Source organism: Otolemur garnettii, unplaced genomic scaffold (genome assembly GCF_000181295.1).
Source record: "Otolemur garnettii isolate 467f Iridium unplaced genomic scaffold, OtoGar3 scaffold00003, whole genome shotgun sequence".
NCBI classification, from domain to species: Eukaryota; Metazoa; Chordata; class Mammalia; order Primates; family Galagidae; genus Otolemur; species Otolemur garnettii.
In genome coordinates, this window is record NW_003852398.1 from 47,294,075 (window position 1) to 47,307,675 (window position 13,601).

At 40.4% G+C, this 13,601-nt stretch overlaps 1 protein-coding gene across 1 annotated transcript in view; it reads right to left on the reverse strand.

The window, feature by feature from the left end:
• CCDC192 (coiled-coil domain containing 192) overlaps positions 1-13,601 on the reverse strand; it is a 210,677-nt gene that overhangs the window by 134,410 nt on the left and 62,666 nt on the right. The window contains exons 4-5 of the mRNA XM_023515302.1: positions 11,923-12,054; positions 10,743-10,799 (exon numbers count right to left, since the gene is read on the reverse strand). Coding sequence (XP_023371070.1) covers positions 10,743-10,799; positions 11,923-12,054 — 189 coding nt within the window. The remainder of the gene's footprint in view (positions 1-10,742; positions 10,800-11,922; positions 12,055-13,601) is intronic.

A 13,601-nucleotide genomic window follows, 5' to 3' on the forward strand; every position in this document is an offset into this window, starting at 1 on the left:
TTCTTATAAGCCATCTGAAATCCTTTGTGAAATTAAATAGAGTATAAATAAATATGGTTAAATTTAACATTATAGTTAATATTTAATAGCAGTATCAAATCATATCAAGGGAACAGCTAAAGTTTTAATACCCATAAAACACCAGGCTAAATTCAATTAATATACAAATTATTATTTGATTTTGTTTCTTCCCTTTTGAAAGGAGGATGAAATTACAAGTGAACAATATTTTAGTATATTTTTTAAATGATTTTCTATAAATTAGAAAGACACAATTATTGTTGTTTTGCTTATTTTTAAAAATAAACAATAAGTGGCAAGTGTGACATTTATGTCTTCTCTCATGCACTTGTCTATTCATTGAAGAAGGCATCTGCGGAATACCTACTTTGTGTCACCGAATATGTGTGACTAAGGTCAAGTCTCAGAACTTGGGGAACTCAACCAATGGAGAATCGAGGCTAAAGGGGGATCCGTAGAATACGCACTAGATGGAGAGACAGCTGCCCGAGGTGTCAGAAGAGGCTGGTCACTTGGTGGGGATGACCTGGGGCTGAGATATGAGTAGTGGGGGAAGCAGGTGGGGGGAAGCCCACTCTGTAAAGGGATGAAGGCCTGAACCTGGGGGAATCCTTTGTGAATTCCAAGACCTCAGAGCAGCACCATCACTGGGCATCAACTGGCAGTAGACGGCAGGGGCAGTGTCAGGAGATGACACTGTAGCCAGTGAGCAGTGGCTGGGGGTTTTGAGTAAGACTTGAGACTTAAGCAACCAAATCTATAGTCTACAGAGCTGACTCTGAAAGAACTAATCAGAGTCATTTACGATCTCAGTTGATACTTCCCTTACGTCCTTTCTTCTGAAATCCTTTCAGAAAGGATTTAGTGGCACTTGAAAAGGTGGTTTGAGGGAGAAGCCACTAAAACAAGAGCTGGAAAGATGCGGGAAAGGGAATTTTAGCACAAAGTGGTAAGATAGGACAGGAAGGAAGTTTGGTCCACACGAGCCACACCCTGATATCATCGTTTGTTAGGGGCAAGGCACAAACTTGGCTCTAGCTTTCCTGGTAGTCAAAATAACCATTTCTAAAAACCATAAAAGGTATCCATGGAGTAAAATCAAGTCCAGTGTTCAGCAGAAGCATCAACATTACTGGTACAGAAAAGCATTTTCTCTAATAGAATAAATGTCCTCAGTGATAATGTGACAGTCAACATAGGGAGAACCGTCACAGGACAGTTTCTTGTACAATTCCCCCCCACTCAGTTTTTAGCATTATACCACTCCCTCACTGACATTTAATAACAGCAATTCCAAGGAACCTTGATGCAGTCTAGAACTTTGGCTTCCTTCTGATCTCTTAGTTCAGAAAGGATTTTAAGCTAACAATCTGAAAGAAAACCTATTTTGCACGCTTCCTTTCATGAAAGCTTTTTAAAGCTAGATTGAGCCTGAACATTGACTCCACATCAGCTCCTGGAGTGGAGTGAAGCTGGCTAGAAACATCAGCTGGGTTGTGCCTAGAACTGACATCTTCTACAAACGCAGGGACTGAAATGACACTTCTTGGATGGAAAGGCCACCTACATTTGCTCACCACACGCATACTGACTGACTGACTGATTCAACAGATACTCTCTGAGAATCTACTACTCAGGAGACAGAACGAGACCCAGGCTCTACCCTCAAGAAGCTTATAATTTAATGGAGGATAAAGACAAAGGAACAGACAATTCAATGACAAGGAGATTGCTGTATGAACTGAGATAGCACTGACTTGACGGGGTGTGACAGGATTCTCCTCAGAAAGTAATGTTGAGATTTTGGTTAATTAATGTCCTAATATCGCCTATAAAATAAATAGGCAGCTAAAATGAGGTACCTTATTTTATATGATTATTACCAGTAATCCCATGAAATCTTGGTATAGTTACTGAAAAAGATAATTTCATTGTGGAAAACTTCTAAAGAGATTTACTGAACACTTAGAATGCATGGGGCATGGTACGAAGGCTTCATATGTGTCATCTCACCTCTCAACTTTGTATCACCTCCAAAGAATCCTATCAGGTAAGTAATGTGGATAGCCTCTTTCAACAAAAAACAGGAACAGGACCTTTGCAAGGTCACAGGCTGGGACAGCAGATGCCCCATCACTATCGTCCTCCCTGGCAGGACTTGGTCAGAGAGACCAGTGATCTTGTAAAATCCCCTCGCGATTTACACCCACAGCTTCTCCCCGGAATGGTGGGGTGTGCCTCTCATGCTTCTTAAAGTAACTTTAATTATTAAGAAAACAAGTAATAATGACATGGTTTCCATTAGATTCTTATAGGAAAGGGTAATTCCTGTGTAAACATTAATGGCTGGAGGTTTATATAGATGAATAAAGCTCCACATCAATGGGAAAAATTGCTGAGAACAGTTCTACATTATTCCCATCTGATTTTTTGATAAGTAGGTAGAGATTATACCTGTGATTTTTTGTAAGTAAGTAGAGATTATAACAGTTATCTGGAAAAATTGAGGCCTCTAAAATCTGTATATATATATATTTTTTTTCAATAGGATGTTAGTGGGAGATGTCTTCCAAGTTTATCAAGACAAGTAAGAAACTGAAGAAATGCAAAGTAAGCTAATATGCATTTATGAGAAAAATTTACACACTGTGTCCTACTAGGCAGCTACACAAAGACCAGACACATGCAGTGGTAGCCTGGGGATCAGGAACTGGCCAAGGGTGGCCGTTCAGCTTAAAAGTACTAGTCCTATTGTCTATAGATAACGAGGGAATAACACTGAGGCTTCATCAGAAAGGGGAAAATGAGTCTCTGAGGTTCCAGCCATGATCCAAGGTTGCGTGATGTTACTGATTCAACTCTGACTTTAGGCCCCTGCTCCACAATCTGCACTCACTAGCAAATCCAACAACTAAGAGTCACAGCTCCCAAAGCAATGTAGTAGGCTTTGGATTTTTGAGAGAGAGATTAAAAAAAGAGATAATATGATCCTGCTGGGGCTCTGAAGTTTCATTTTGAACATTATCTCATCAATGTGCTAGAAATTACCCATTTAATTGCATCTTACTGGGAGGAGGGGATCTGTTAAAGGCTCACAGCTCAGAGAGTACTGATTCTAGCTGAGGACCAACCTGCTGATGTGAAGGAGAGCTCGAGCCCCTCCTCCTCTGAGCTCATGCAGCAGCCTGGCAGTCACCCATGCCAATGGGATTGGTAAGCCACCATTCTTCTCTGATCAAAAACAAGCACGTGAGAGATGAACCGTGGACTAACCACACAAAGGGTTAAAATGAAGGGCTAAATAATCATCCAGTGCAGATAATCCAGACAAAGAAGTGGGAAGCAGAGAGGGGTCCATCCCACAATAATATAATCAACACACAACCAAAATATTTCCTTGACTGATCCCACGTGCAATCATTCAGATTAATATAGCTGGCTTGAAGAGAACGGTCCACAGGAAAGGAATTTCCCCATTCCTCACTGGTTCTAGGGACAACTATCTCTTGGACCCTACAGCTAAAGTCTCCTGAACTGATAACTCTGCCATGGGGTCTGGGGAATACAATAAAGTTAAATGATCCTAAGAGTTAATTTATCATCCCTGCTAGCATCTGTGCATTAGCATATACATACAGCAAAAATTCCACACTGGGAGTGGAGTCGAGCTTATGCAGGGCCCTAGAGGCAGAACACCTACAGTCTTTGCTCTGTAGGTGCAGAGCAAAGCCGCTCGTGGTGAGCCAGGCTCTGCGTCTTGGACTCTCACTTTCTTCATCTAACTGAGGGGGAGGAGTAATAGTTACCTCATAGGCTTGTTGTGAAATATAATATCATCATGTGGGCGGGCAGGCTGAGGAAGCTATGTATTGTGACATGACTCTCCGATGTTACTCATCACTGTCACTTTACAGTACAATTAGTCATACGAGCTTCAGGAATGAAGTGATGTTGCTGGAGCACGCAGAAGTGGGGGGTTCAGAGAGGAGAGGCAGGAAGATGGTGCCCACTCGACTGAGGAGTTGGACAGACATGGATGGTGGGCCACAGCGTGCTGAGAGCCTGGCACTGTGCCAGGAATTGGGCCTGGAGAGGGTTCCCAGCACCAGGACAGTGAGGCCCTAGAGACCTCTGCTCACAAGGTGAGGGTCCGGGCTGAAAGCCACAGGGACTCGACTACTTCCCAGATGTTACCCAACATCAGATCACCTGGAAGACTTTTAAAAATATATATTGCCAGATCCTGTCATGAGAGTTTCTGATCAGGAGGTATGAATGAGATCTCAAAATATGCATTTCAAATAAGCACCAAGTTATACTAATGCTTCTGGTCCAAGGGCCACAATTTCAGAACTGCTGGGATAACATAAGAATTACAACTTACTTATAAACAACTGAATCTAGCTTAAAGGAAAAGGGAATTTATAGGACAGTTATGGGGTGGTTCCTAAAAGCCACAGGAAACAGTTTTAGAATATACAGAATCTAGAGCCATTCTGGTCTGCGCAGCATAAACGAAACCGAGATGCCTTGAGCATCACTGGAAGAATGTATCAGCTCACTGTCTTTCCACTCAAAAAGAGGATAATTCAGGAGGTGCTTGTGGCTCAAAGGAGTAGGGTGCCAGCCCCATATACTGGAGGTGGCAGGTTCAAACCTGGCCCCAGCCAAAAACTGAGAAAAAAAAGAGGATAATTTGCCTGAATTAATATGGAAAGTCCAGGAAGAAAACATCCAGCTGGCTTAGGGCACATGTCCACTCCCCAGCCAGTATCTAATAGGGTGCTTTGAATTACAGGCCCTCCCAGACTGTGCATGACGGAAGAGATGCAACTGAAATTATTACTGCCAAAGGGGTATTAGTAGATGCTCATGCAGCAAAAAGTAAAAGATCCCAGAACAAAACCCAAGAAAACAGTTCATATCCCCTTTCGTCGCAGGCAAAGATCAATTGGCATAAGTTGTATATAATTTTTTAATTAGTTAACAATTCATTTCAAGGAAATCTATATAAAGCCTTGAGCAAGACACTATGGGAGGCATAAAGGTAAATAGACCCACCCCTGTTTAGTCTTAGAAAAGAGATGTGCCACATCAAATCATCTGCCATAGGGCACAGTGTGACAGGTGACTAGAGAGAGGTGCAGAGAGGGCTTAGAATTGGTGGAGGGGGTGGGCCTGCACATGATCTAATTTGAAGCTCTTGTAGATTCTTAATTTAGAAGGTAAAATGGCAGTGTAGTTTCTTTAGAGGAGGGCAGAAAGGAGTTACACTTTGGGGAAACCTCTTTGGGGAAACCCTGCCATAGGTACTAATGGTGGTCTCTCCCAGGCCCTCACCCTGAGTTGCCAAGTCTAAGTGCATCTGTCTTCTGGAACTGTGACTCAGGAACTTCTGGTTCAAAAGCAGACTCATCTATCCTACCACTTAAAGCATGTTGCGGACTTCATTTGAAAGGTTCCTTCATTTGAATGTTTTTAACATTTTAGTTTATTATAAAATATTTTAAACACGCAGGACAGTATAGAGAATGATACGACATTTGAGGACCAACTACCAGTTACCCAGATGACCATTTTTTAACTAATTGCATTGACTACTATAGAACTTTTGGCCTTGGTCAGGTTCTGTGTGTAGCTAGACACCAAAAGATGGGATGACCATAGGGATGGAAGTGGGGATCAAAGGAGGCAGACTTTTGGACTACTGCAGATAATCAGTGATGTTGTGGACAGATGGGGTTAAACCCCCCAAATACTAAACATAGACAAGAAATGGATCAATCATTTGGAAGGCATTAATTTTAAAAGGAATTTTTCCTTAAGATACTTAGTCCTAACTCAAATTGCCCTAACATGAACAATAATCTCTAAAGTGATTACCGACATTCACTTCAACTATTTGTTTTATCCCATGTAGGTTGCTAAGTGGATAAGTAATCATGTGGGAGGAAGTGATAAAAATGCCCAGGGCACCTTAGCCTGGGCACTGATCTGTGCATTGGGAGGAACAATTCTTTCTAATTTTTTTAAAAGTATAAGTTGTGACTAGACACAGTAAAGTTAATGAGATGAGAGTTTAAGCTTCAGAATACAAGCAAATGATAACTCTAAAATGTTAAGGCTTGTATCTGTTCTCCATTTCATAGCTATCAATTTAGTTATACTTTAATATGATTCAACTATGGAATTCTAGATGAGTGAACTCTGAATAAAAGCAAGCCCAGACCCCAGGTTGTTAATTTTCATGTTAAGATCATGTTTCCTTACTCTTCTTACTTCAGCTGAAGTAGGGATTTCCCACAGCGGTGTTGTCCTTCTCTGTTATCTTTTTCCTTCTATTTTTCACTCTGAGATCATATCCTTTTGGTCTTCGCATTTTGCACCTTAAAAGCATCAGCCACTGATTAAAGTAATCCCTTTAATCTTTAAGGAAAACATGCCTTTTACCAAGTGATTTTCCATGAGTTATAAAGTATGCTCCTATAAGTGCCAAAATAATTTTATTTTTTAATTAGTTATTTGAACAATTCATTTTAATGAAATCTATACAAAGCCTTGAGCAAGACACTATGGGAGACATAAGGGTAAACAGGTCCACTCTCTGTTCAGTCTTAGAAAAGAGATATGCTGCATCAAATCATCTGCCATGGGGCACAGTGTGACAGGTGACTAGAGAGAGGTGCAGAGAAGTTCTGTGGAAACACCAAGGAAGGAGAGATTACTTTTAGGTTGCCGGTCAAGAAGAACGTCCTGAAAGGAATAGTCTTGAAATAGAATGGGAAAAACCTGGCAAGCTCAATGGCAGGTAGAGGTATTCCAGGTAGAAAGGAACTATAAAGAAAGCCCTTAAGACAGGGATGCATGAAGTACTTGGGGGTCCCAGACATATGCTGAAGATGAGACAGGAAAGGGGTCAGGCCACCATTGTCAGAGTGATAAATGCCATGATCAGCATGACAAATTTATTCTGGGGTAATGGGTGACCATTTTCTCAATCTAGAGTTTGAAGCTGAGGAAATGACATGATCATAGTAAAATTCAACTCAATTCAGCAAAATGTACTGAATAGAGAATGTACTTAACCCTATACTTGGATCCAGAGACATATTCTTGGCACTGCCCTCAATGACCTTAGAGTCTAATAGGGAATAGATGTCTAAAGAAACACTGTCAAAAACTGTAACATGTTAAGCTCTGTTAAATGAAATAAGCAGGAGGCCAGTGGCCTGAAGCAATCTCTGCACCCCAATTTCCTAGGCAACAAACTGCAGCCTAATATAATACACAAACAGATGCTTAATTTAGAAGTATACGTTTTGTAACAAATAGCTGGGTTTCAGCCTACCTCAAATAGTTTAGCATCAGCCAATCTCAGGCAGCCAACTGATCAGATCATACCCAAATAAGGCAAATGCCTAGCATAGCCAGTTAAATAATTTCTCCACTTTGCCTCTGTGTTTGGCCTATAAAAGCTCTCAGTTCACACTGTTAGATGGAGCTCTCTGAACCTCTTCTATTTCTGAGTACTGCCTAGTTCATAAATTGCCCAGTCAAATAAACTCTATTAAATTTATCTGAAGTCTTTCTTTTAACGGATGTATCTATGGAAGTTTATAGGCACCCAGAGGAAGTAATCTGGGGACTAAGGAAGAAGGTGGTCCCTGATATGAGTCTTGAAAAAGGAGTAAAAGTTACTTGAATGAAGAGGAGAAAGAAAAATACCCCAGTCTAAAAGAATACCATCAGCAAAGTCACAGAGCATCAAACGATACAGAAAGTGCAAAGAAAAACAGAGGCTCTATTTTACAAGTGGGGTCGATGAGAAGTAGGAGAGGTGAGGGAGGGAGAAGACATACAATACCCTCACTGTAAACATTACCATGAACAGTGTTTTCATTGAAGTTTTTCGTGATGAACTGAAGCAAATTTTTGAAGAATACCCGGCTAGATTGAAACCTGAGTGTTGGTCAATTATACATGAGAAATCTCAGTTATTCATACCAGCGCCCTAATGGAAGGAAGCAATTCCAGCTTACACAAGACAGTCACAGCATGGTATAGGAACAGAATCCATAGACACTATGCAATGAAGAAGACACCACAGGAGTTGCCCTAAGAACCTAGAGATTACATTTTTTTTTAAATCTGTTTTTTTTTTTTTTTATGAAGAGATGCTAGAAGCTAGTATTAGAAGCTTAGTGAATATATCTGCTCTCCTTAAAAATTTCTGAGCTAAAATCTCCCTGCATGCAAATGACTGTAGGTATCAATCTGCCATGAAAGGACATCCTTTGACAATAGTTATTATCTGGCACCCTCAGGGGCAGGCCAGGGGAGAGGCATCTGCAACAGAATACTGGGCTAATGTGACATATTTCTGTCTGAACATGTTACAGTGCCACAAAGGCAGCCCTTAGTCATTTTCATGCTGATCAATCGAGCATATACGGCCAAATGGATTCGGAATTTAAAGTCTCTGCTAACTGCCACAGCAGATTAGCTTTATTCTTCTCCAGCACAAAAATGAGGCAATTACCAAGATTTACCCAAGTCTATTCATTTCAACCCCCAAAGGGATGGTCACCAGAATTTATTATTTTGCAGTCTTTTCTGCAGATCTTCTAGACTGCAGCTTCTTAGATTTCAGGCCTGTCTGAGGAGCTTGATGATACTAAGGTTGGCCATTAACATGACTCACCAGCGTCCTTAATCAAGAAATCATCCCATAGCACCCAGAATGTAAGGGGAGGAGATAAGTTTTAAAAAAGGAGCAAGTCTTTGAGGATGCCCAAGGCATAAGAGTTGCTTGGATCCTTTGGAAAAGACAGATGTGGGGTGTCTGCTTTAAGGGTGAATAATACACAAGGGCATTTTGGCAGGAGATGCTTGTGCGTTGTTCTCTGAACAAACATGGTTAACATTTAAATGAAATTTGCCCTAGAAATTCATGAGATTTCTTTATGGGATTACTTGAAGGAGAAAATGGATAATTATATACTCTGATTAGTTTATACGGTCATATCCCTAAACATCACAAGACTGCAGTAGAATGAATATATAAATTGAGAGGGTATGTGTGTGTGTGAGTGTGTGTACATATATGTGTGTGTGTACACACACACAAACATACACAGAGGATGCCAAAAAATATATACACATCTTACGAAAAGAAAAAACTGTATTCAAATTATAATACTCAATATATAACAATAACAAAAGATGAATACAAGCCGTGTTTGACTTCTGCAATTACAAGAGGTGCTCAAAGTGATCACCATTAGTGTCCAGATACTTGTGTTGACAGTGACCACTGCTTGAGCAACTTGACCAAGTGTCCACTCTTATCACTGTGCAGGACTTGCTGGGCGAGGCCCCCTGGATCTTCCCTTGTGCACATCACACAAAGTACCACGAGGCCCAAACTTATCACAGATGTGTGCAATTCTAGACGCCTTCAAGGCGCTGTTGTGCACTCACACTTCCATTGTCGTTGTACTTCCACAACATTCTCAAATTTCAAATACCACTTCAAAATGGTCTTGTGCTCCTCTAAAGACACCCATGCCTCCACCATTTTCTCCGACTGTCCTGCTGGCCACATGGGTATGCTTGGATTCATTTGATTAATACTATCATTGAGTGAATGTCATAGTACATATTGCTACTGTAATTCAATTCAACTTTGAAAAGTAATTCTTAGATAACATCAATTAAAATGTGTATATATTTTTGGGCACCCCTGGTATAAACAGAGGGTGCCAAAAAATATATACACATTTTAAGAAAGGAAAAAGCTGCATTTAAATTGCAATACTCAATATATACCAATAGTCACACTAAGCACTTCTTATAATTATAGAAGTCAAACATGACTTGAATATTACAAATTTGGTGGGGTTTTTTTCCTTTTTTTTTGAGACAGAGTCTCACTATGTGGCCGTCGGTAGAGTGCTGTGGCGTCATATCTCACAGCAACCTCAAACTCTTGGGCTTAAGAGATTCTCTTGCCTTAGCTTCCCAAGTAGCTGGGACTATAGGTGCCCACCAAAATGCCCGGCTAGTTCTGTGTTGTTGTCATTGTTGTTTAGCAGGGTACAAACCCAGGCAGGGTACAAACCTAAGTTTTTTCCCTTTCTTAAAATGTGTATACATTTTTTGTGAATGCGTATGTATGTGTGTGCGTTTGTGTGTGTGCATACAACAGTGCCGTTCCAAGCGTGGTCCAGATGCTGGCAGCATCAGGATCATCTGAATCTAGAATCACCTACAAGTGCAAATCCCCAGGACCAACCTAGGAAACAGAACCTCTGGGCAATTTGTTTTAAGAATCTTTCCAGGTGATTCTCACATACAGTAAAGTTTAAGAAGCACTGCTCTAGACCTGTATTGGATGCGTCAATAATTACCATGACATTGTCTCTCTACAACCATCCACTCATAAAACAAGCCTGACTTCGATTCTTCCTTTAGCGTTAGTTCTCTTATCCTGATGGTACCTACTTAGACCATCTGATTATAGTAAGAGCTCAGTTTGTAATTTTTATCTTCAGCAAAAAGTCAGGATTTTATTTTTGGAAAAACAGCTCTGTGGAAACAGTAAAAATACTGATTTGGTTTGACACAGTCAAATCTCATTCATAACTTATGGCAAATTTCTGCTCATTTCCAGGATAACGATGATATAAATAAAGGAATGACAAAAGGAGGAAAACACTTACATGGGCTATAAGTTGCTCCTGGGAAGACTTGACTTCAGCTTGTAATTTCTCAATGTACTGAAAAGGAGAAAAGTGTAGAAACCAAGTGCATAACTCTTCCTTTTTCATAGTGAAAGTATTCCAAATATAAATATGGACCAGCTCTCTAGCCTTGTGAATGGCAGCATTATCTCAGCTAGATTGTTTTTGAAAATCATCACTATAAAAAAATCATCCCTCCTGTCCCTGCTCCTTTTCCATTCTATGGAAGAACCCAAAGATGAAACACACTGATGTGATAAGAACTGGGAAATGGTGGGGGAAAAACAGTGTTGGCTTCACATGCTACAGTTACTGTTAATTCACCGTAAATCCCCCCTACACATACACCTTCACATAAAAACATTCATGTATTTCAAAGGCAGATACAAAGCCTTTGGGTTAACCAGGAGGTAAATTTATATAATAAATATATATGTACACATATATACTAGAGATTTAGCGACTAATTATTTCTTATGAAAAATATGCCAAATTTTAAGATCGACTGTTTTACTATAGAAAAGAAACTATTCATTGACTAGGTTCAACAGTGACAAGTAAGAAACATTTGTGCAGTTAATATCATTTATAGAATAAAATTCAGCTAGTAGTATTCAAAAGGGTACATGTCAAACAAACTTTGAAACTACTAGTAAAAAAATGAATTTTGATCTGTCAATATTCACCAAGGAATAAAATGATTTTCAGCAAATACAGGTTGTTATTTACCATTGTGAACTTAAATATGAACTTCCAACTCAGCCAGAAATGACTTCGTAGGACTGTCAGTTTGTATAAGGTTAAGTAACTTTTAATTTTTTTTTATTAAACCAAAGCAGTGCACATTAATATTATCATGGGGTACAGTGTACTGTTTCTGTATACAATTTGAAATACTTTCATCCAACTGGTTAACATAGCCTTCATGTCTTTTTCTTAGTTATTGTGTTAAAACATTTATATTTTACATTTAGAGAGATTCACATGTACCCTTATAGGATGAACCATAGGCGTGATCCCACCAATCACCCTCCCTCCACCCAACCTCCCTCCCTCCTTCTCCTCCCTCTCCCCTCTCCCCATATTCCTGGGCTAAAATTGGGTTATAGCTTTCCTATGAAACTTTTAAAATAAAGATAATTTCTCTTCAGCAACTTACCTGTTCTTTCACAAGAACCACTTTCTCGTACGGTTCCCCACTGGCTTCCTTATGGCCCAAAGCCTGTAGTTTCTCCTCCAGCGAGGAAACTTGTTTAAGCAGTTTTGATTTTGTTCCTTCAGAGACTGCAAGCTAAAGATATTTTCTTATAAAAATATGTAAGTATAGTGACATTTCAAAGCTCTTTTTAAAAGTTCAACTTACAAGTGAATTACCTTTCACCAATATCTACTAAATATGAAAATAGCTTTTGGAATAGTCCTCATAGATGACAAATGACTAGTATAGAAAAAGAAGAAAATAACATTGATTTTATTTACTTTTAATGATTAAGATCTTTCTGGCCAAGAGATGAGACCACATCTTTCTGGCCAAGATGATGAAATTTTGCAGAGAAATATCTAGTGCAAGGATCTCACTGTGTTTCAAGATCGCACTTCATTTGTACAGCTAAGTTGGAAACCATATTGTGGTCTCCATATGGCTCTTGAAACTTAACCCTTGGGGGTTACAGCTCTTTAGACAGAGCGGGCAGAGTGGGCCTTCTTACTCCTTGGAATGTTCACCGTACTGGCAGCAGGGTGCATGGAGCTAGATGGAAATGCAGGAATTTCAAGTTAAAGTCTGATCGCAGATTCTATGCTACACCACAACCACAAAATCGCTAGCAGAAGCTTTGTCTTTGTTTGTGGATTCCTCTCGAGGAAAGTGGTAGTTTGATAGTCCCTGGTCCCTTAAGCCCCATGGCGAGCCCCTGGAACAGCCTCTGCTATCATTCAGACAGCTCATTGTGCTTTTTCTCTGGAGCTCAGCAACAATTCTGAAAGAGTGCCTGGAAAGGGACACGAATTTTGTACTCATTGCAACTCCCAGTCTGTCCTCTGAAGCATGGATTGTATCTACATATCTCTTTCGTGTTACCCTGAGTGTCACTGCAAAGCACACTGTCTCATTTTGAAAAACTTTACCAAATGGGGACATATGAAGAGATCAGTCTGTCATAGAAATAAGCACATCATAAATACTGGACCATCATATATACTGGGAGCACACCACGTACACTGTGAGCACGCCATACATACTGTGAACACGCCGTACGCACTGCGAACACGCCACATGTACTATGAGCACGCCACGTACTGTGAGAATGCCGCACGTACTGCGAGCACGCCGCACGTACTCTGAGCACGCCGCATGTACTGTGAGAATGCTGCACATAATGCGAGCACGCCGCACGTACTGCGAACACGCCACACGTACTGGCGCTCATTCGTTCATCCACCTGAACATTCAATCACTGAGCAAATGTTCATTCAGTCGGACCCTACATAGCCGTTGTGTTTTGTGCTGGGGAACCATCAAGCCCAACATGAGGCCAGAGGGAATGCACTTATTACCAACTGGGGACTATGCCTTTTTCTGTCAGTGACCTGGAGACCTGTGGTGGGTGCTCCCTGTGGCACTAAGTGGTTTGGAACACAAGCATTCAGTTTATAGTATTCTGCCTCTGGATCCTCCGCCAAAATTCACGTCCTTCTAACATGCAAATTCATTTAATCCCATCAGCCTCTACCTTAACCTGTCCCAGCATCCACTTTAAAGTCTAAAGTTCAAAGGCTTATCTGAATATCATCTAAATCTGATACAACTTATTCAGAAGTAAAATTTCTTTCCAGCTG